The following is a 20,972-nucleotide window of genomic DNA, read 5'->3' on the forward strand; positions in this document are numbered from 1 at the left end:
GGGGATGGAAGAGGAATTTTGCCTTGCAGAACTTCTCTATGAGTTATATGCATGACCTGCCTTTGCTTTTGGTGGCTGTACACTCTTCCAGTATATACTCCTTAGTAAAGACCAGTCATACATCTTATACTTCTGTGCCAGGGATTTATTAACTTTATCAAACATAGTAAATACAGTAAAATCTGAATATGATAGTGTTACTTATATCATGATTTTTTTTATTGTCACATTTTTATTTTTTTACTTTTTTTCTGCAATTCTTAAAACTTTGTGTAATTAGGAAGTTAGTGTTGTTTTTTTCTAATTTGGAATATTTTTTTTATTCTGTTGGACTTTTATGTTTAATTGTCATATCTCTTTAAATTTTATCATTTTGCCTTAAATGAGTGATGCAGTAATTTGCATTAGTTTCCTAGCTATTGTTCCATTTAATTCTGCAGAAATCCTATTAAATAGATCAGGAAAGAAATGTAATTCTGTAAAAGCGAACATTTCTTTGTTTTGTTACTAGCTAGGGTAGCTTGGTGGTGCACTTAGGCAGTTTCCTTCTTGAAATATTTTTTGTAGAAAAACAGTTATTTCCTTTTACTTCCATACAGAGTCAGTATCGTTTTGAAGGAACCGGATTTCCAACTATTCCTCAGCTCATAGAACATCATTACACAACAAAGCAAGTTATTACAAAGAAATCAGGTGTTGTTCTGCTGAATCCTGTTGTTAAGGTAATGCATGCATTCCAAGAACTCTATTTAAGTGAGAAGAATTTGAGGGGGGGTTGTATTATGATTTAAAATATCTTCTAGGCGAGTTCTCAGATTTTTCGTTCCTGCTCGTTTTGTGACTCTTGTTTTCTGAGCTTTTTTCACCCTTCTCTGCTCTGTGCAACACATTCCTTTAAAACAACGCTCAATCCTGATTCTTATACTGAATCTTCACTATCTTGAAAGGATGGCATTCAGCATCTCACAAACTGTCCTACTTTTCTTCTTGGTTTCCAATTTGGATTTCACTACTAAGAAATTGAAAGTAGTAGTTCCTTGCCCATAAAGTTGTGATGAAGAAATTTTTTTTTTTCAAAATGGTGTACCTTAGGTGATAAAGTTCTCATGAAATTTGGAAGAGTTATGACAACTCCATTTTGTCTCTATTTTATGTCTTAGAAATAAGTTACACAAACACAGAAGAATGTACTGTCATTCCAGCATCATTGCAAATTTGAGACAAAAATTCTCTTTTTAGTCATTAAGCTATTTGCAGAAAGTCTTTCAGGAGGAAACAAAAAGGGATGGAACTACTAAATTGTATCACTGTTTAGAAAGCTTAAGAGTCTCCTCAGATTCTTCCAGTAATTTTGCATTTAGTATCTACTTAGTTGGTCTTTCATTCATAAACCAACTTTTCTCCGCTGAAGTATTTGTATTTTAACTGTAAGCCATTTGTTGTTGACTTATTTTAAAAAATACTAGTTTTGAGTATGTGTAAAGCACCTTCTGTATTCTACAAAATTTTAGGAAGCATGACAGTTTCTATTTCAGAGTTCGTTTCCTGTTCCAAGGTCCTAGTCCTTTTCTACTGATGATCCTAAGAAATTAAAGCATATTCCCTTTCTCAGGATTAACACTTTTTTTACACTTCTCTATGCTTCCCTATATTGTATAATTATAGAATTTAAAGAATGAGGATTTGTAAATTCACATTTTATGTTAGTGTCTTACTGATTACCAAATTGGCATTTTATTGAACAGAAAATATTGCTTAAATTCATTGTAGAACATATGAGAAAGCATAGAACATCATTCTGATGTGTGAATAATTGTATTTTGATATAAACTGTTTAAGCAAGAAATAAATGGCTATCAAACACAGAATGAAATCTTTTTATATCTATTATAGATATATAGATTTCTATATATTTATAGATCTACATCTATATCTATTTGCAAAATTTCGTCTTATTATAATACCCTATTTGTTTTAAGTGTTTACTGCTTTTGCTGTTTCCTGGCTTTTTTCAGCCTTTGTCTAACATATGCACTATGAGGCCTTGGTTTAACAGATCTAAAACTATAGTGCAGTGCGTTAGTGCATACTAAATGATAATAGAACCTATTCTTTGTTATTCTCCATTAACATTAAACAGGAAAATATCAAATGGAGAGCATAATCTCTTCATTCTCTGTTGTTTAGTTCAAAGACAAGAGTTTCTATATTCCTGATATTATTGTTTTGTTTTGCTATAATTTAAAAAACAAGTTATAATTTATGCATAGTTTTATGGAACTATGTACAGTCAGAGACTTTTTTTACTATTTACAGAATGGAAGAAATATGGTGCCAGATTGACCTTCCTGGCCATTTCTCCATTACTGTACTTCATCTCATGGCCTTTGAGGTGTAAATGCACATAGGGGTAGCCTAGATCCCTTGAAGATAACCACACAGACATGTATGCACACTATGTGGTGGGTCTTTCCAGAACTTGAATACATACCACTTGTATCATAATCTCCTTACAATGTGATAAAGGACAACTTTTAAGACAGACTTTTTAGCTTATCTGCTGTTACTGGGTACAAAGTCAGGGTTTGGGTTTTTTTTCTTCTTTTCAAGGGGAAAATGAAATGGGCCCACTCCTCAGTGGACTTGCTTACGTGAGTTAGTATAAATTAAAACTAGTGGAAATATTAATATTTCCTCTAGGATCATTCTATTTTGATTACCAGTTGGTAGTTAATTTAAGCTGCAATACAAAAGTACTTTTGCTACTCAGGTTTCCCTAAACATTGTAAGTATGTCTGTCTGTAAAACTCAATCACACAGGCTCCACTTATTTTGTTGTATGACTTTGTGCTGGTGTATGTCAGTCTTAATATTCAAGAGTATTTCTTTTAGAGTCAATGAACTTTTCAACTTTCGTTCTAATAGGTTACATGAAGTAGTGGAAAGGTTATGAGTTGTAATACTAACTGTTAGTGCCAAGAATAGTATTAGGTCACAGGAATTCTTATTGGATAGGGGTTTTTAAATATACATATTACATATATTGCATGCAGGCTTTCAAGAATTTATGAAATATGATGTCAGTGTCTGATAGCTACTTCTGCTTTGTCTAAACCAAACCCAATGTGTAGTCTACTTAGTGCTTCACAACCAGCAATTTGAACCAACTTTTTAAATAAATTTTTGTATTTGAACAAATACTGTCTTATATTGATAAGAGTGTTGTTTAGATGTTATAAATTACTTTAGAAGAGCTATTCTAAAAATATTTAAATTACTCTATTTTGTAATACCTTTCAGTCTGAGCTACAATTTTCTGATGATTTTAGTTGTTCCATCTGATAAAAAATATAGTTGTTAGGAAAAAGGTATTTTGGAAGTAATAAGAACGTTGTGAGCCTTTTTTATTATTTTCATGGAGTTCTGTCTTTCATATGGAGAAGTGAAGACATTTCAAGTTATTTTCAGAAATAGCATATGCACTCTGACACCTAGTGTTGAAGGGGCTTTATACATCACAGTGCTCTCATCAGAATGTCTTTCATTATTTCCTTAAAATTCGTTTGACGTCTGCAAAGGCTGTTTTTCCTTTGTTCATACCATAGCTGCAAAGCAGCCTTTGACGTTTCATGCACTCTATAATCTTTTTATGCAAATCACTGTCCCTGCAATAACCTATTTAGAAAGTGAAAGTTAAATATGACAGAGAACTTCACACCCCAAAAATTATGCTACATACGTTGTTTTTGTTTTCCTTCCTTCCTGCAGTCATTCATCCTCCTTTACCATATTAGTAAAATTAGTGTTCACCTTCTGTGACGTTGCCCTTGAAAGGAACAGTCTTAATTGTTTCACAAAAGGCCTGTCCCACATCCCATTTCTTGTAGACCAAATCTGCCTGCTTGGAATTTTAATGACACTATAATAATAGAATTTAAATTGGAAAAACCGAGGGTGTTTAAAAGATATCTGCAAGTGCTTTCTTTAGTGGAAAAGTTTCTCATATTTATTTATAATCTTCTAGAAAAAAATACATGTTATGTTCTTCAATTTATTATAGATGGAATGACTAGTATGTAAAACCCCAGAGTAACCTCAGTACATACCCAAGGACTTTACTAGTAGAAATACTATTTTAACCATATTAAACATATTTTAACTTTCTAACATCTTTGACCTCATGTTCTGGGTGTTTCTAAATTTTCTGAAAGATATTTTTATGATTAAGAAGTCTGTATTACGTTCTACATATGCTTCAGTTTGACTACAAGAAAGAAAAATCATCAAAGAAATAAGGAATACAATTTTTATTGGGATAAATCTATATTAATGTTTTTGCCTGAAACAAAAGCAAATCTGTCAGGTGCCACCTAGGATGCTATGCTTCCATCATTGAGCAATCTCTGAAGATTCAGATTTCACTCCTTTCAGCTGAAACAAAATGACCCAATGGACAACTACTGATGGGAGGGAATTCAGAACCTGGACAGATCTAGCCTGAAGCAGCGTTTTTCCCCCAAAATGTATGTTTCAGGTCCTCAGCACCAACTCTTTCACTCCGGAGGTCTGCTGCTATATCATTAGTGCTAACGTAGTCCTAGTCTTTGTATCTTCTGTAGTAAACTCAAATTCTGCTTAGTCAGGTGAGTTAGGCTGTGTATTTATTGCCAGTAGCTTTTATTTAAAAATTCGAGGTCTATTTTGATGTGTCAGTGAAGCCTGTGGTATGGCCTCAAACATTTTTTCTATGTGGGAAAACAAGGAACTGTGAATTATTTTGAGTGAGATGAAAGAGAATTGTTAAAAGCAAAAAAAAAGATGTATTTTATAGTAGCTCTAATGTTGATGAATAAGTTTGCAAATGATGTGAGAATTCTGTGCAGATCTGATGCTGTCTTGCACGATCCAAGATAGACATGGAAAGAAAGAATAAAGAAATATAAATTTAAGTGAGAACATAAAGCTAAAAATCTGACATGACCCTAATTTTGTAGTCACTGAACCAATTTCACCTGTATTTAGAAGTCTTTGAGCTCAGTTCAAAGGCTGAAAGCATATACAATCTATCTGTCCCACGTTTCAGCTTCTTAGTAGTATGGCAGAACTAATACTGTTTCCTTCAGCAATTAGTTAACATACATTTATCCATGCAGAGCTAACCAGAAGTTGTTTTCCTGACTTTTGGCTCCCCTTAGTGTTGGTTGTTTTTGCAGATGTTTTACTTGGTTTTGTTTTATTCTGCGAAACCAAGCTGAAGGTCTGTGTTGTAGACAACATGTGTGCTCATGGTGCAGGTAACGTATGTTTATCAGGCCAGAAGGGAGGCTACAGGAGGTTGCTGAGTTGCCTTACTTTCAGGTGGGCCTGCTGAGAGAAGTTGGCGAAAAGCAAAGAGACTTGGCAAAAAAGCTTTCAAGTTTATGAAAAAACAATCCTGTCACTCGGTTAGAGATTCTCATCTTGTGACAGGGAAGAATTAAGATGCTGAAAAGGGAAACAACTGAAGTAACAGTGATGCCTTTTGGGAAGATCATCTTGCATGTTTGACATGAGGGACAGCTCTTTAGGAGCAGAAATCTCAGCTGAAAGGAAGAAGTAGGCTACAGCAGTGAGCAATTCAGTTATCACAGTTTTAGGTAGGGTAGGTTTGTACCTCCAAATAGGATCCCCCTGTGAATTGCCTGCTTGGTACCCATGCATCTGGCCTGTCTTGTAAGAAAGCTAAGAAAAACCTGGTGATCATAGTCTGATATTTGTCCCAAAGCTGTAATTCTCATGAGCACGATACATGCATTTTTAAGTCTTAAAATACATCTTTGATTTTCTTTAAGGAAATTAAATCCACAATAAGAAGTAAGGATTTATAATAGTTAAAAGATGTACTTATAGGAATAACTGCTTTTGTTGCATAAGCACGAAATGACTCTTTTGCCACTTGTTTGCCAGTAAGTATTATTAGGATCACTCAGAACCCCTGTGATTCATATGTCAGGGAAATTGGCAGTATTTTTTAGGAAAATTCAGGCAGATTTTTCAGTAGGTTCTTTAGTTTAATTCTGGAATCCAAAAAAAATCCCACAGCCATTAATATTTGATAACAGTTTCATATCATAATGCTAGAGATTCATTTCAGTTATATTCCTATTTATTCAGAATTTAGAAGTGTTATACTATTTGCTTTTCTGGTTTTTAGGAGAGATTTTTAGGGTTGCAGTATTTTTCTCAGGTAGCAAAAGGAATACGTCTTCCATAATGGTGGCCCGTACTTATCAAGGTTTTGCAGCCTAATGAGAAAAGCGACAAGAGGTGAATAATAGTGGTAGCAAAGTGTTAAACTGAATTTGTGTAGAATTTCAAGTATCCTAACTTCTTTTAAATACAGGATTTTTTCTCAAGAAAATCTCTTAAAATATGTTATGATAACAGAGGCACATAAGGCTACCTGAGTGAAGAGTAGCAAAGATTGTTTTTTATCCAGTGGTCAAAGTCTTCTGTAGCTTTTACTAAAGACTGTGACATTAAAAATCTTTTCTAATGAATGTTTCTGGTTCAGCCTTGTCTTTATGGCAGTTCTTTTCATGATCAGATTTAGAATAAAATTGGAAGATAACATTCTTAAAGCATGCAGGCATTAGCTTATGCTTAGAGAACAATATATTTTATGAAGTATTTGAATACCATTTTAGCAAAGAGAATTTCAGTTTTGAGCAATCTCTTAAAAAGGTCTGTGGACAGTTTATTGGGAGAAGTATTTATGTATTTAAAGTATTTAAGTATTAAATGGAAGATCTCAAAGAGAGGGGCTTTGAAAAAAACTTATAACTAGGAGAAAAAAACTACTTCAATTAAAACATCCTTCTGCAAAGATTATTTGGATCTACCAGATTTTATTGCTAACATTTTGTATATACATGTGAAAAACAATGTGCTGACTGGGTTCGGTAGTATTCTGGATGTAAGTCACACAATTATGGAACACGAATTGAAACTGGGGCTTTGCACCGTGGTTTTAAGTGTTGACAGAAACTTTACAATTAAGTGTTACTATAGCACAATAGTAACACTTTATTAGAATTGGGTAGGATTGCAGTAGTAGGTTGCTTTTCCTGAAATAACATTCTGATTTTTTATGGATTCTGACTGCTTCCCCAGATTTTTAATTCCAATTGTCTATAATTATTATTTTCCATAAAATTGTGAGCTACAAACTTCATGTAGCCCTTAATTATATTGTTCTTGGGTTTAGTAATGCAGTCAGTGAGACTTTAATACAAATAATGCTTTTTGTTTACAATATTTTCACAGAATGTAGCTAACAAGTATGAATATAGTTTCTCAAAAGTCTCTTGCAGCATAGATTAAGAATCAACCTGTGCTTTTAAATACCTTTAGAGAATTATAGTTATGAATGAGGAACAATAGGATAACTTGTGATTACCTCCAACTGTTTTAGCATTCACCAGTTTAAGCAGAACAAAATGTTCATAAAGGAGTGAAGTGTTGTAAAGAGGGACCAGGGAGACTAGACTTGTAGTGGTTATCAGTGGCTAACAAGTCATAGCTATTGTAAATTTTTAAATACTCGTGAGATTGATGGTCACCTTTTTTACAATCATACTGCAATGGAAATTTATAGAGTGTTTTTCCTCTCTCTAAGAAAAATAAGATAATTAATGTGTAGCTTTTTATGTGTCTGCCACAGGTGAATAATAGCATCTGGTCTATGCACACATTGTCCACGATGTGCCAATTGTTCTGGAAGAAAGAAGAGATGTTATTCCTTAGAGTTTCGAAACAAATTTTTATTTAGAGGCTCAAGAAAATGACCTAAATGTTACTTATTCTAATGATGAAGAAGTTAATAATATGTACACAGACTGGATCAGTCTTTGAGCAACCTGGTCTAGTGGGAGATGTCTCTGCCCGTGGCAGGGGGGTTGGAACTAGATGATCTTCAAGGTCCCTTCCAACTCAAACCATTCTCTGCTTCTATGATTCTTTCTATGAATTAGATGAAAACACACATAGAATCCAAGCTAGGTTTTTTCTTTTATTTTTCTTTTATAACATCACCAGAAGATACCAGGAAAACACAGGATTGTTGGCAAAGGTGGTAGTATGGAATATAGTAGGGGTTTTGATTCCGTATTTTTTCAGTCTGTTTAAGTATTTGTCTTTCTGAGTTATGCTTTCTTGTTACCAGATGCCTTCGTCTTTGTATATGTCATTGTGTATTTAAACCTACTAAAAGAAAAGAAGCAAGAAGTCATAATTTAGCTACGAATCTTAAATGGACATTTATAGTTTGTGGTTTGGTTGTTGTTGTTAATCAGGAATGTAATTTTATATAGATTTTATCAGTAAGTAAATATGTATTTTGAAACATGTTTAACAGCGATACTTTAGCAACGTTTAACAACAGATAATTAAGCAATGTGTCGTTGTCATGTTTCTACTGGGCAGAGGAAGGTGCTCCTGCTGTTAGAGCTGTTAAATTTTTCCATATAGTAAATTGGTACTCAGGCTGACATTATTAGAATTGAACTACTGAAAGTGATGGCATCACAGCAGACTTTTTTCCTGTTGATTTCCTGGCTAGGAGGGAGCAAGAAAATAGATGTCTGTTCTTTCTGTAGCTGCAAACTTCAGTGGACCTACACTTTCCATGGAGCTGCTGGTAGATACATTCCACTGCCCTTTAGCATGCCGTTGTCCACTTCAGATGCAGACTGTCTTCTCTCTCCACATACTTGGAAGGAAACCTCATGGATATGTAGTTTTCACTTTTGCTTGTGTGTGTATGTGTGTGTGTAGAAGGTCAGTGGACTTAAGGCTTATCTGGTTTAAGCATCATGAAAAATCTCATTATTGAGTTAGATTTCACATACAGTCCACCAAGAATAAATGCTTCTAAAGCTTGCCAATAAAATAAACATTATAGTGATCAAGATATATTTAGCAGTGTAGGTGATGTATGTATATGGAATGTACTTTGTGTATACCATGTATGTCTGTTTGCTTCCATATCAGGCAGGAAGTTGAAGCTGAGTGTTAAAGTGAAGGAGTGTGTCCTGTTATTAATCACTCCAAATGTGGAACAATCTTGGATAAATTTGGAAAACATAATAAAAAGAGTAATTCTATATTGACATGTCACAGCAGTAATTTTTATTCATTTTTAATGGTCCATTTAGTTTTGGGCTTTGTTTTCAAATAGGAACTTAAAGAACAGATTGATTCCTTTATATGTTTGTATGTGTGTTATGTTTTATTTATTTTATTAAGAAAAGGCTGTTGGATAATACAGACTTTATAGCTAAAGAATAGGAGTTTATCGTGAGTTACACACCAACCTCTAGTGCACTTTTTTTTTTTGCGTAGAAAAGATAATTTTTTGTAGAAAATTCCATTGAGTTGGATACACCTACAGTATATTTTCATAAGTGGAACAAGTCATATATGTGCATAAAATACTTCTGGAGGCCTCCAATGAAAGCCTCTAGAAGCACACTTTGTTCTTATTACAGTCTGATTACAGTATGTATACACTAAAATGAGCGTGTTACCATAGATTTCAAGAGTCTGTTTCAAAGAAGCAGTCCTAACAAGTTTTGGAAGATGAAGATTACTATATCCAATCCTGAGAGAAATTATTGACTAATAACTGGGGCTCTGATTAGTCCATTGTATGTGCACAAGTTTCCTCATATGGTTGAGCTGTGAGGCTTTCTTGTCCTAGCCTTCTGTACATAGCCAATGAGCATCTCACCTTCTCCTCGTTCTTTGCTCAGGGGGTACTGGTGCGTAGGCTTTCCTTTCTTGAGTGTTCTTTCCTAACCCTTGCCTGCTAGAGGCTCCAGTAGAGCAAAAAGTAAGCTTTAAGTAATATGTGTGTAAGGATGGGAGCACCCCTAAAAATGTGCCAGTAAATGTTATTTGCATAATGTTTATTTTTATACCTTTTGCAAGTGATTTTGAAGTGAGCAGTTCAGTTGGAAATAGCTCTTGAATTACTAAAAAAAAATAACTAATGTTTATCAAACAAAACAACCTTTTCTGTAAGTATCTACAATGGCATATGGCTTGTTACAGATGGATCTGGATCTCCAGGAGCAATCTTGTAGTTGCCGCCAAAAATATGACTACTCTTTAAGGATTTCTTGCACCTAAGTTTCTTGACATTCATCAAAGACATATTGTGTTATTCTATGAGATCAAGCCACAAAAGTACTAAACCTGTTTGGTGAAGTCCGTTGTCTTCTGACATTTCAGCTCTGGAGAAGGGAGGAATACACAGAGAAGAAACTAAACACTAAGAAGTGTAGCACTTTCCTTGCATCAAGTGTGTGCATCAGATGTATCTAGTACTGTCATGGGTCTGTTTGGGAGAGGTATTTAAATGTTGATAAAGGGAGAATTCAGGGGCCAGATTAGACAGAAATTCAGAATGCCTTATTTACATGATAAATACTGTATTTTAGTGTTTAGGGTAGTGCATGGATCTCATCCTCAGTTCATAGTGAAGCAAGTTTGGTACTTTCAGTCAGTTGGAATCCTAAAAGGATTGCCAATGATTTACATGGTGTATCCACTGTGATTACTAAGTTCAAGATCAGCCCCAGAGGATGGTGATCAGTGGCAAAAAATCTAGTTGGAGGCCAGTGACTACTGGTGTAGCCCTGGGATCTGTACTTGGTCTGATCCTGTTTACTATCTGCACTGATGAACTAGATGATGGGTCAGAGTGTACCCTCAGCAAATTTGCTGAAGAGACAGAACTGGGAGGAGTGGCTGATATGTCAGAAGGTCATACTGCCATCCAGAGGGGCATGGACAAGCTAGAGAAATAGGCTGGCAGGAGCTTCATGCAGTGCAGCAAGGGGAAGGAATTGTAAAGTCCTGTCAAAAAAACCAGACGAGTCCTGGGCTGCATTGAACAAAGTACTGCCAAGCAAGTCGAGGGAGGTGAGTCGTCTTCTCTACTGAGCACTGGCCACAAGAGAGACACACATGTGCTGGAGAGGGCCTCACAAAGGTCTGCCAACATGATGAACAGACTGAAGCAGTGAGTATTCAGTCTGAAGAAGACAGGCCTTGGAAATCTGTGTATAAATGCCTAAAATGGAGGTGCAAAGCAGAGAGAGACAGGCTCTTCTCAGGAGTGCCCAGTGACAGGACCAGAGGCAATGGACACAAACTGTGAGGGTGAGCAAGCACTGGCACAGGTTTCTCAGAGAGTTTGTGGAGCGGTGTTCCTAGGAAGTAGTCAAAAGTGATTTGGGCATGTGCTGGGCAACTGGCTTCAGGTGGCCCTGCTTGAGAATAGGTTGGACCAGATTACCTCCAGAGGTCCTTGCTCAGGCATTCTGTGATTCTGTGAAGGTACACTGATGGACTACATCTCTGTGAGGATCAGGTACTTGTGAACATTGAAGCACTGTTTTCAGTGGATTTCTTTTCTACAAATGAACAAAGTGAAAAGGGATGATTTTTTTCTAAGTTGTTTTACAAATCCAGAAAAACTTGCAGGCTTACAGTACTTTTCAAATAAAAAAGCAAGGTAAAGTTACATGGTAGACATAGATGTTTTTCCCTTATCTCACTGTGTTAATGTTTTAAATTAAAAAGTACAAATAGTAAATTTGTTTGCTTAGTTGTAGGCCTGTTTGTTTAAAAGGAGTTCTTCATGCTGAGGAGGATCAGGAAAAGATACAAAAGTTACAGCAACTTACAACAATGAGTAGATTGCCATAGACCACAGAGGAAATACTGTCAAGCTAATGTCATTAATACATGAGAAAAATAAATAAATTGCATTCAGAAGAGTACTTGAATAATAATAGAAGCTGCTAGTATTTAGTGGAGCTGCTTGGTTTATTTGTACAGCTGCCCCTTTGTATGTCCTTCATTGTCTGGCTTTTGTTCTGCCAACAGAGATTTCCAGTGCTTTTGCTATTCTGAATAATGAGTTAGTGGTGTCTGAGAAGGTAGCAATATCCTGCTATAGAAGAATGTGTATTTGATGTAAAAAACTTAATGCAATGTGCTTAACTTAAACTATTGGTATTTATGTATGCCTTCTAATTCAAAGCCATCCTGTCTCACTTGGAGTGCAGACAGAGCTTACTGGTATTCACACTGGAAAAAATTTCATAAACTAAGGCTGCAGTTTCATGTTACACCAGAGCCAAGTGAACAAGTTGCTGGTGCCACAAAGATGTGTGTGTGTGGGAGGGGTGGGTGCTCTTTGTCCTTTTCCCTTCTGTGTGGCTTTGCCTTTTCTCTGCTCTTTCCCAATCATAACTTAAGCTAATATGAGATTTTATGTGAAATTTTGCCAGGTTAGTTCTATTCCATTTCAGTGATTTTAACGTGTTATCTGAAGATTATGAAAGCCAATGCAAGATGAGTAGATATGACTAGGAAGGGATAGGATAAAGGATCTTGGGCTTTTGTTTTGAGCAAAATAGTAATTTGGTAGAAGCTCTAATGTGAAATTGCATCTCTTTTAAAGGTATTGCATACTAACTACCTAAATAATTGAGAAATTATTTAGGAAGAACTGTTGGATTTGTAAGGGCAAAGTCCTACAGAGAGTACACCTTAGTGTGTAGTTGTTGTGAGTTAGATGTTTTATCTTCTATGGAAAGAAACCATCTAACTAGAAGCAGATGAATGTTTTGATTTTTAAATCAGGATGGAGCTAAGTATGCAGCTATCTTACATAGTTCAAGAGAACTCTCTTAGACATTTTTATATATGTCTGTGGTACCCCAACCCCAGCTGTACGTGTCTCTCCATGCACATTGGTGGAAGTAAAAATATGCTTGTGCATATGTGAAAGTGTTTTAGTCTGTTTTAACCATTCGAACTTATTTATGCATATGTAATAATATGACTGCTTTTGCATTCCTCTCTATGAAAATCATGCAAAATATGCAAATGAAAAACTACCATGCAGTTTTATTTGCCATTGAGCATACAGAAGACTGTCACTGTTTTGGGGGACATATCTGGTAAAGGGCAGATAATTTCTTTGTTTGCATGTATCTTGTTAACAGGTGATTCAGAGTACTTTGGTTTAGGATCTGAATGTACTATACTAAGTAGAGAGGAATGCTGTAAGTTTCTTTAATATGCTAGGGGGCCGGTTAGCTGTGTGGTTTGAGCGCGGTGCTGACAACAGTGACCCACACCGAGGTCACGGGTTCAATTCCCACTCGGTCCCCGTGTGTTCCTGGTCTAGTCGAGAGGTGGCGTCCCTGCCCAAAACAGGGAGGTTGGACTAGATGATCTCTAAGGTCCCTTCAAGCCTAGGCCATTCTATGATTCTATGAAATACAATGATTTTGACATAAGCTTATCTTTCCTTTTCCTGTACTTAAGGTTTTCCATTCTGTGTCTTGTTTCTTCCCGGTTTTTTTCACAGAATCACAGAATGTTAGGGACTGGAAGGGACCTCAAAAGATCATCTAGTCCAGCCCCCCATAATTCTTTTATTTTTCTTTATTCTTTTATTTTTCACTGAAAGAGTATCAGCATCTTTCTAGTCCTTTGGTGAATAAGAGAATATAAGGAATATATTAGGGCAATACTGCACATCCTGAAAAAATTTTGTATGTTGACTTCTGTAGTCACATTGTCTGTTGATCTTCAAGAAAGTGCTCAAAGAAAAGCTGTGTAGTTAATCTGAGGACACTTGTGAGGTTTATACACTGCGCAGTAGCTTTTGCAAATCTCAATTCTACCCTCTTGGTTTATGGCCATTTAGAATTTGGTTTAGCAGAAAGGATGAACTTGGCAGTGTTTTTTTTAATGGAACAATAGTAAGATGAAATAGTACCTCTTCCAAGGAGGTAAACCTGTCGGCACTATTATTATGTTTTACAGCTCACATTGAGCTTCATCATGTGGCTTAATACAGTTCTGATAATAATGCAAAACAGCTACTATAACAATTTTTACAGCTCATGAATCTTTATTCTGAAACAGTTTTAAAGAAGTTGTCAGTGAGGTTTTTTCAAAACTCCTCTTGTAAAGCTCACTTGTTCCTATGAAAAAATCTTTTCCGCTAGCTATCTTTATTTCTGTACTTAATCTGGAGGACTTGAAATACATAGTTTATGATTCATGGAATTGATATGCACATTAAGCCTACTGGCATAGGTAGTATCAAAAATAATACTTCCCTAAGAAGATCATTTTCATTTCCACATTGATAGGCCCTGTCCTATCATGCACACAACTGTTACTCACGTTCTGGTGTTTTCTCTGATTCAGATTCTAGTAAGTGATATTCAAATATCCATGTGATGAAAAATTATCTGTAATTATGATTTTATTAGCCATTAAAAAGAATCTTACTCTGATACTCTTGGTACTGAAAACAAAAGATTGACTTTCTGTTTTTGTTGTTATTGAAAAATTACTCTTTCCTACGGTAATTCATTCTGTCGCTATTTTCTGTTTCATTTGGAAGGAGACCAAATGCTACTTTCCGAAATATTTTCCTTAATGCATTTTTTCTGTTTACAACATGAAGAAACAGGCATAATACATGTTTATGCACTATACATTATAAGTAGCTGACAATATCCCTCTATTTTATTGGGTTTTTTTAAAGGAATGTTAATGATTTACGAGGTTGAGAGAAAGGTGAGACATACTTAGGCTTTTGATAAGTTCCACATGCTATGTTCCACATCACTCCACATGTGAATAATTTTGGTGTTGCCTAAATCAGCTTAGGGTTTCCAGTTTCTAGAGGTTTTTAGCCTTTTATGCTTTTGTTACATTTAGCGTTAGGATGAAAAGCAGTGGCAGAATTTACTATAGATCCTACTTGATTAGTATGAAGGCATCTAGCCTTTTGATTTTAATGTGTTCTGAACTATGTGTTGCCTGATCTAGTCAAGAGGTGGTGTCCCTGACAACAGGGAGGCTGGATTAAAATGATCTCTGAGATCCCTTCCAGCCTAGGCAATTCTTTGATTCTATGAACTAGTTAATGTAACAGAGAAAAGATAAATAAATAAAAATGATATTAACACAGAAGTCTTATTTATTCATACTGTGCTGGAACCTGATCAGGTTCTTCTTGGATTCTGGGTAAAGATCTTGGTTTTATTTTATAGTACTCTGAAAATGAATTCAAGCACAGGTGGCATTTTTCTTCTAGCCCTTTTTCTCTCTCCTGTTAGAAATGCTAAGATTTTTAAAACCGAATGTTTACGCTGAGGCTCATAAATTCATATCTAATTCCTAAAATGTTGGGTTTCAAAATATTTAGTATCGAATTGCCTTACTGCTGGTTGTTAGTTTGCAAAAGTATCAATTTATAGTTCTTCATGATGAAAATTTTAGAAAAATAATGCTACGGGAATTTGAGCCCTAAGTATTCATTCTGTATGATGTTTTCCATTTTATTGAAAGCTGTTATAATTTACTGCAACTAATTTGTAAGCCTTCTTCCTGGCATAATAATTTGTGGTTTCTTTGATGTGGTTTCTGCTAATGAAGGGAGATAGGCAGAAGGAAAACTGCACTTCAGACTTGAGCTTACATATTTGGCAGAAATTTAGGTTAATACTGATACCATTTCAGTCTTACAGCTCAGAAAAAGAAAAATGAGATTGCATCTTGTACAGTGACCATCTGCTGTGGCCTCAGTGGTGTTGCACACAACTCCAGTGCCTGTATCTCCGCTGAAGAAAGGACTGAGGCACAATTGATTCCCTGCTAATTGCTCAAAGTTTGAAACTTGCTCCAGGAAACCATGAAACATCTTCTCATATCCAAAATACTTTATTTTACAAGCAATAAGAGAAATTTCTGGTGATTTTTGAGGCATTCTCTTTCACAATTTAAGGTTTTATTTCTTTAATTACTTGTCTCTTTGCAGGTATTTTTGAGTTGCAGTTAACACTCTTGTCTGAAAATGCTTATCTTTGTTGAAAACAAGTATCCTGAATAGCCTCAGAAACCCTGTAAAAGTACTCAGTACTAAACTGTTGTTCATATAAACCTTCAGTACAACGACTGTTAGTACCTGACCATTGGAGAAGGTTAGCAGTGTCAAGGCTGACGAAGTTCTTCAATATGTTAATTGACTAGTTGATAATTTATTTCTCAGTGTTTGGCCAACAGATCTAGAAGAATCTCAAAAGGTTAGGTACAGTGATAGGACTCCAAAAATATTGTTACTAAACAGCTAGCTCAGTAAAGGCCCTGAGTGCATCTCCACTCCTGGCCAGGGCTCAGGACCGACATAAAATAATGCAGCTGAGAGCTGTAACTTCCAGCTCTCTACTGGATGCTTCAGCGCCTTGAGGTGAAGGTCCCAGGCAGGGCCACACCCTGTCCCACAAGAGCCACTTTTGGCTGAGGTTTTACTGCTTAGCCCCAACTCCTGTTGGTGTGCCACCCTTCCTATGCCTGGACACGTACTACATTGATCTGATCCTGGATCCTGACCGCCAGCTGGCTTTTGGGAGGACCCTGGCACTGCCTTGTCACTATGAACCTGGCAGCTGGTCATGGGGCTGCATCTGACACAGGCCTTCATCCTGACCTTGACCCAGAGGCTGCCTTCCCAGCCTGACCCTGAATCTGCTTTGTTACTGTGGACTTGGCTGATCTGAACTTGAGGCTGTCCCCTTGGCCTGCCCTGTGCCCTCACTGAGGGCAGTGAGGTGGGTCCTGTCTGGCAAGCCTCAGTGCTGCTGCCTAGGACTAGCTGTAAAGAGATACCACTGCAGGAAAAAGTATATATGAAACTTTTGGAATTCATGGTGTTCTGCGTTAACTCGTCATAAAATGTGATCTAACCATCATCTAAGTTAAGAGTATTGACAAGTATAATATGCCTAAAATAATAACAAAAAAAGTTCTGATCCTCCATGTCTTTATTGAACACACTCATTCAACATTCAAAAAGCTCATGGTAAAAGTTAAGTGAACCCTTGGAATCAATGACTGGTTGACACCCCCTTGGCAGCAACAACCTCAGCCAGGTACTTCCTGTAGCTGTGGGTCAGACCTGCACATGGGTCAGGAGGGATTTTAGCCCTTCTTCCTGGATTTTGTTTTTCTGAAGCCGTTCTATTGTGAACGTGCTCCGGTAGTTTGGGTCATTGTCCATCTACAGAGTTTCAGCTGACATACAGACATTCTCACATTATCCTGAAGAATGTTTTGATACGCTTGGGAATTCCTCTTCCCCTCAATGACTGCAAGCTGGCCAGGCCCTGATGCAGCAGAGCAGACCCACATCATGATGTTTACTTGACCATACTGTACAGTTCGGATGATGTTTTCATGATGGTATGCAGTGCCCTTCCTTTTTACACCAGATGTATAGATTTCACAGAATCACAGAATGTTAGGGGTTGGAAAGGACCTCAAAGGATCATCTAGTCCAGCCCTGCTGCCAGAGCAGGATCACCTACAGTAGGTCACACAGGAACGCATCCAGGCAGGTTTTGAATGTCTCTAAAAAAGGAGACTCCACAACCTCCCTGGGCAGCCTGTGCCAGTGCTCTGTCACCCTCACAGTGAAAAAGTTTCTCTAACGTTTTTGTGGAACCTCCTGTGTTCCAGCTTGTACCCATTGCCCCCTTGACCGCACACAAGTTTCTGACTCCTCCTGTTTATTGCCCATGCCACATGCGTTTGTGTAGAGGCACTTCAACTGGGCTGGCAGCCGCATCCCCTTCTTCGTGGAAGACCCCTTAAATTTCTTGTGTCCTGCAGCATCTGAACTTCTCCTCTTTCAAAAAGTAATCTCAAGTAAATCAGTTTATTTTTCAAAAAGAGGATCAGGATGTAGTATGAAAGCTGTCATCTTTTTATCCATTGATAACACTCATAGAATGTGAAAACTATATGAGGCAAGGGGAGGAGGAGAGGAGGATTGTTGTATTTTGATACTTTCTAGTGGGGGAAAGAAATGACTGTTTTCATAGTCCTGAAGGCTTTCACTAAACCTGAGCGAAAGAAACCAAGAGGGAGGAGCATAGTAGAAAAACTTGTGGATGAGTCGAGAAAAATTACATAGAAGTTCTGGGTTGCTCTTCTATTCTTTTAATTATGTTACAGTATGTATCTTCTGCTAGTCTCACATGGATCGTCTGGCAAATATTCATGCTGTCAGATTCCATTGTAAATACACAAGTTAAAAGACAAAATGAGTGATGAAAAGTGTGATCAAAAAGAGTGCAGTATGCCAAGGGTAGCATCGGTTTCGTTAGCTGTCTGCGTTTGAGGTGTGTGCAGGTGGTGCCTGATGAGTAGTGAAAGAACATTTCTGAAGAGATTTCAGCTAGAAGCAAAAAGGATCATTGAAGCAGTGTCTGCCTCCTTTTTAGTCTGCTTGGCTCAGCCCCATAGCCACAGGAGTGACACGTAGGATGTCTCCTAAATTTGAGAAGCAGTTTATATACCTAAATTAAAGATTTCCACTCATAGTAGACTCTCAGAAGCAGTAAACTCTCAATTTATGGACGACTGAGATGAATATTCACTTACTGATACCTTATGAAACATACTAGCGGGACAGCACAATTTGCATATGTTTGTCAATAAAGCTAAACCAACGACAAGAACTTCAGTTACAAAGCTGATCAGACTTCGAATAATCTTTTGATTTTGAAAAATCTGGCCAAACCATGGCCAGTGGTATAATAAATGGCTGAAGGTTTTCATAGAAAGAAAAGTACAGGAAGTGATTACTGTACTGATACAGTGATAACAAAGCCTTCAGCAGATCATTTGATTCTAGTTTATGGTGCCATTTTCTTTAGTTTGTCGTCTGAAGGACTATGCAGCAAATTTTTTTCTTCGTAAACAAGCTTTACAATGTCAATATTTTCAAAAAGTCAGTTCTTGTAATTAAGTGATTTAAAAAGCCATTACATTTTAATTCTATAACTTTTTGGCTTCAATGGTAGTTATTTTAATGTGAAGAAACATTATGTTAATACCTCCAAGTAGTCATTTTTGTGTTTATTTGTTTTTCTGTACAGCTTTCTTTGCAAATGGATTTCCTAAACTTGAGTTTTACTGGTCAAGGAAAGTGTGCGGTTTGATGTCACATCCTATCTGTTTGTAGTGTAACAGCTTCTGAATAAGGCATCCAATCACCAAAAAATGTCTAGAAAATCTTTAGTCAACAAAACACAATTTTTAGCAAAATCAAGAGGAAGAGATAAAGAAAATACATTATTTATGATGTCTGGTCAGTGAGGCAGTAGTTTTAATCAAGATTCTTGTCTATAGGAGAAAAAGCAGTTGATGTATTGAGGATTTCCTTTCAAGTCTCCCAGTGGAGACACACCCACTGGAAGAGGAATGGCAAAGTAGTGGATCCATCATGCAGCGTGTTGGTGTGGTACAAGAATTCATGTGATGGGGCCGACTGGGTTTGCGTGTTGGAAGCTTGGGTGAATAGAGCTATTCAGAGAGTTTCTACAATGTGCACTGAGCACAGCTTACAGGAGCAATGGTCTGATTTTGTGATAAAATACCTAAGAAAAAAACATAGAAATCATAATAGCAATGATTTCCCTCCCCCCTCCCCACCATTTTTTTTTTTCTCTACTGCATTCATGTCAGTGAAGAAGTGTGGATAGTAATGAGAGGTCACCTTCCCAGCAAGGTGCATGCGCTGTGTGGCATAATTCTTCTGTACTCCTTTTCATTCTTTTAGTTACTCAGAACATCTCTGGATTACCTACTGACTGGTTTTCTCCTTGCAAAAAAGGAAGACATAAGTCAGTACAAGTCTTCACCTTCCTTAGCAGTCAACAGCAGACTTTATTGGTTGTGTACGTCAAATGAAATAGTGCTGATTCACAGTGCTGCCTGTGGAAAATGTTTTCTTAAAGGTGCAGACCACATCTGGAGAAGAAAAGAATTTTCACAGTTTGAAAATTATATATAAAACTCACCTTCTTTAAGATGGTCTCAAGCTTTATGTTCCAAAAAAAGTCATTCCTGAAGCTTTGTACTTAAGTTGTACTCAGTATTCTCTACTAGAAACCTGGAATTCAGCCATGTCAGGGGTTATATATAGGTAGAATTTTTAAAATATCTTTCTTACCTAGGGAGTCAAAATTTCTTTTTTTTTGTTTTGTTTATGCATCTCACTAATAACTACATAAATGATAACTACACATTCTACATTTTCTTTTAAATTTGAAAACGTGTTAAAAGCAGTGATGACTGTTGCAATGTCTTCTGTTAGGATTCAGTCTTTGGCAGAATTCTTTTTTAATGTAACGCCTCTTTCTTAGCAGGTAACATGGCTTAACCTAACGTATTACAAGCACTTTGCGTCTCTAACAAGAGAGCAAATTCCCCACACAGCATCGTTGTTGGTAAACTGGAGGGAGATGGGTTTGATAGATGGGCTATTTGATGAATAAAAAATAGGCTGGATGGCTGCACCCAAAGAGTTATAGTCAGGATCTCAATGTCCAAATGGAGATGAGTAACAAGTGGTGGCCCTTAGAGATCTGTGTTGGGACTGGTAGTGTTCAGTATCATTATTGATGACATAGATATTGATGACATAACTCATATTAATGGCAACGTGGGATTGAATCCTCCCTCGGCAGTTTTGCACCTGACACCAAGCTGAGTAGCACAGTTGATACACTGGAAAGAGGTCATGCCATCTAGAAGGATCTTGACAGACTTCAGGAGAAGGGCTGTTTGAACCTCATGAATATCAAAAAGGCCAAGTGCAAGGTCCTGCACCTCTATTGGGGCAATGCCAAGTATGAATACAGGCTGGGGCTGAATGGATTGAGAGCAGCCCTGCAGAGAAGGGATCCTGGTGTATTAGAAATTGGACATGAGCCAGGAATGTGTGCTTGCAGCACAAGAAGCCAGTCACATCCTGGGCTGCGTCAAAAGAAAGAAGGCCAGCAAGTTGAGGGAGGTGATTCTGCACCTCTACTCTGTTCTCACAA

General features: G+C 36.9%; 1 protein-coding gene across 1 annotated transcript in view; it reads left to right on the top strand.

Annotated features, from left to right (window-relative positions):
• FES (FES proto-oncogene, tyrosine kinase) overlaps positions 1 to 20,972 on the top strand; it is a 171,933-nt gene that overhangs the window by 87,108 nt on the left and 63,853 nt on the right. The window contains exon 12 of the mRNA XM_009864898.1: positions 600 to 722. Within this exon, the coding sequence (XP_009863200.1) occupies positions 600 to 722 (123 nt within the window). The remainder of the gene's footprint in view (positions 1 to 599; positions 723 to 20,972) is intronic.

The sequence above is a fragment of the Apaloderma vittatum genome, unplaced genomic scaffold (assembly GCF_000703405.1).
Source record: "Apaloderma vittatum isolate BGI_N311 unplaced genomic scaffold, ASM70340v1 scaffold3562, whole genome shotgun sequence".
In the NCBI taxonomy this organism is placed as follows: domain Eukaryota; kingdom Metazoa; phylum Chordata; class Aves; order Trogoniformes; family Trogonidae; genus Apaloderma; species Apaloderma vittatum.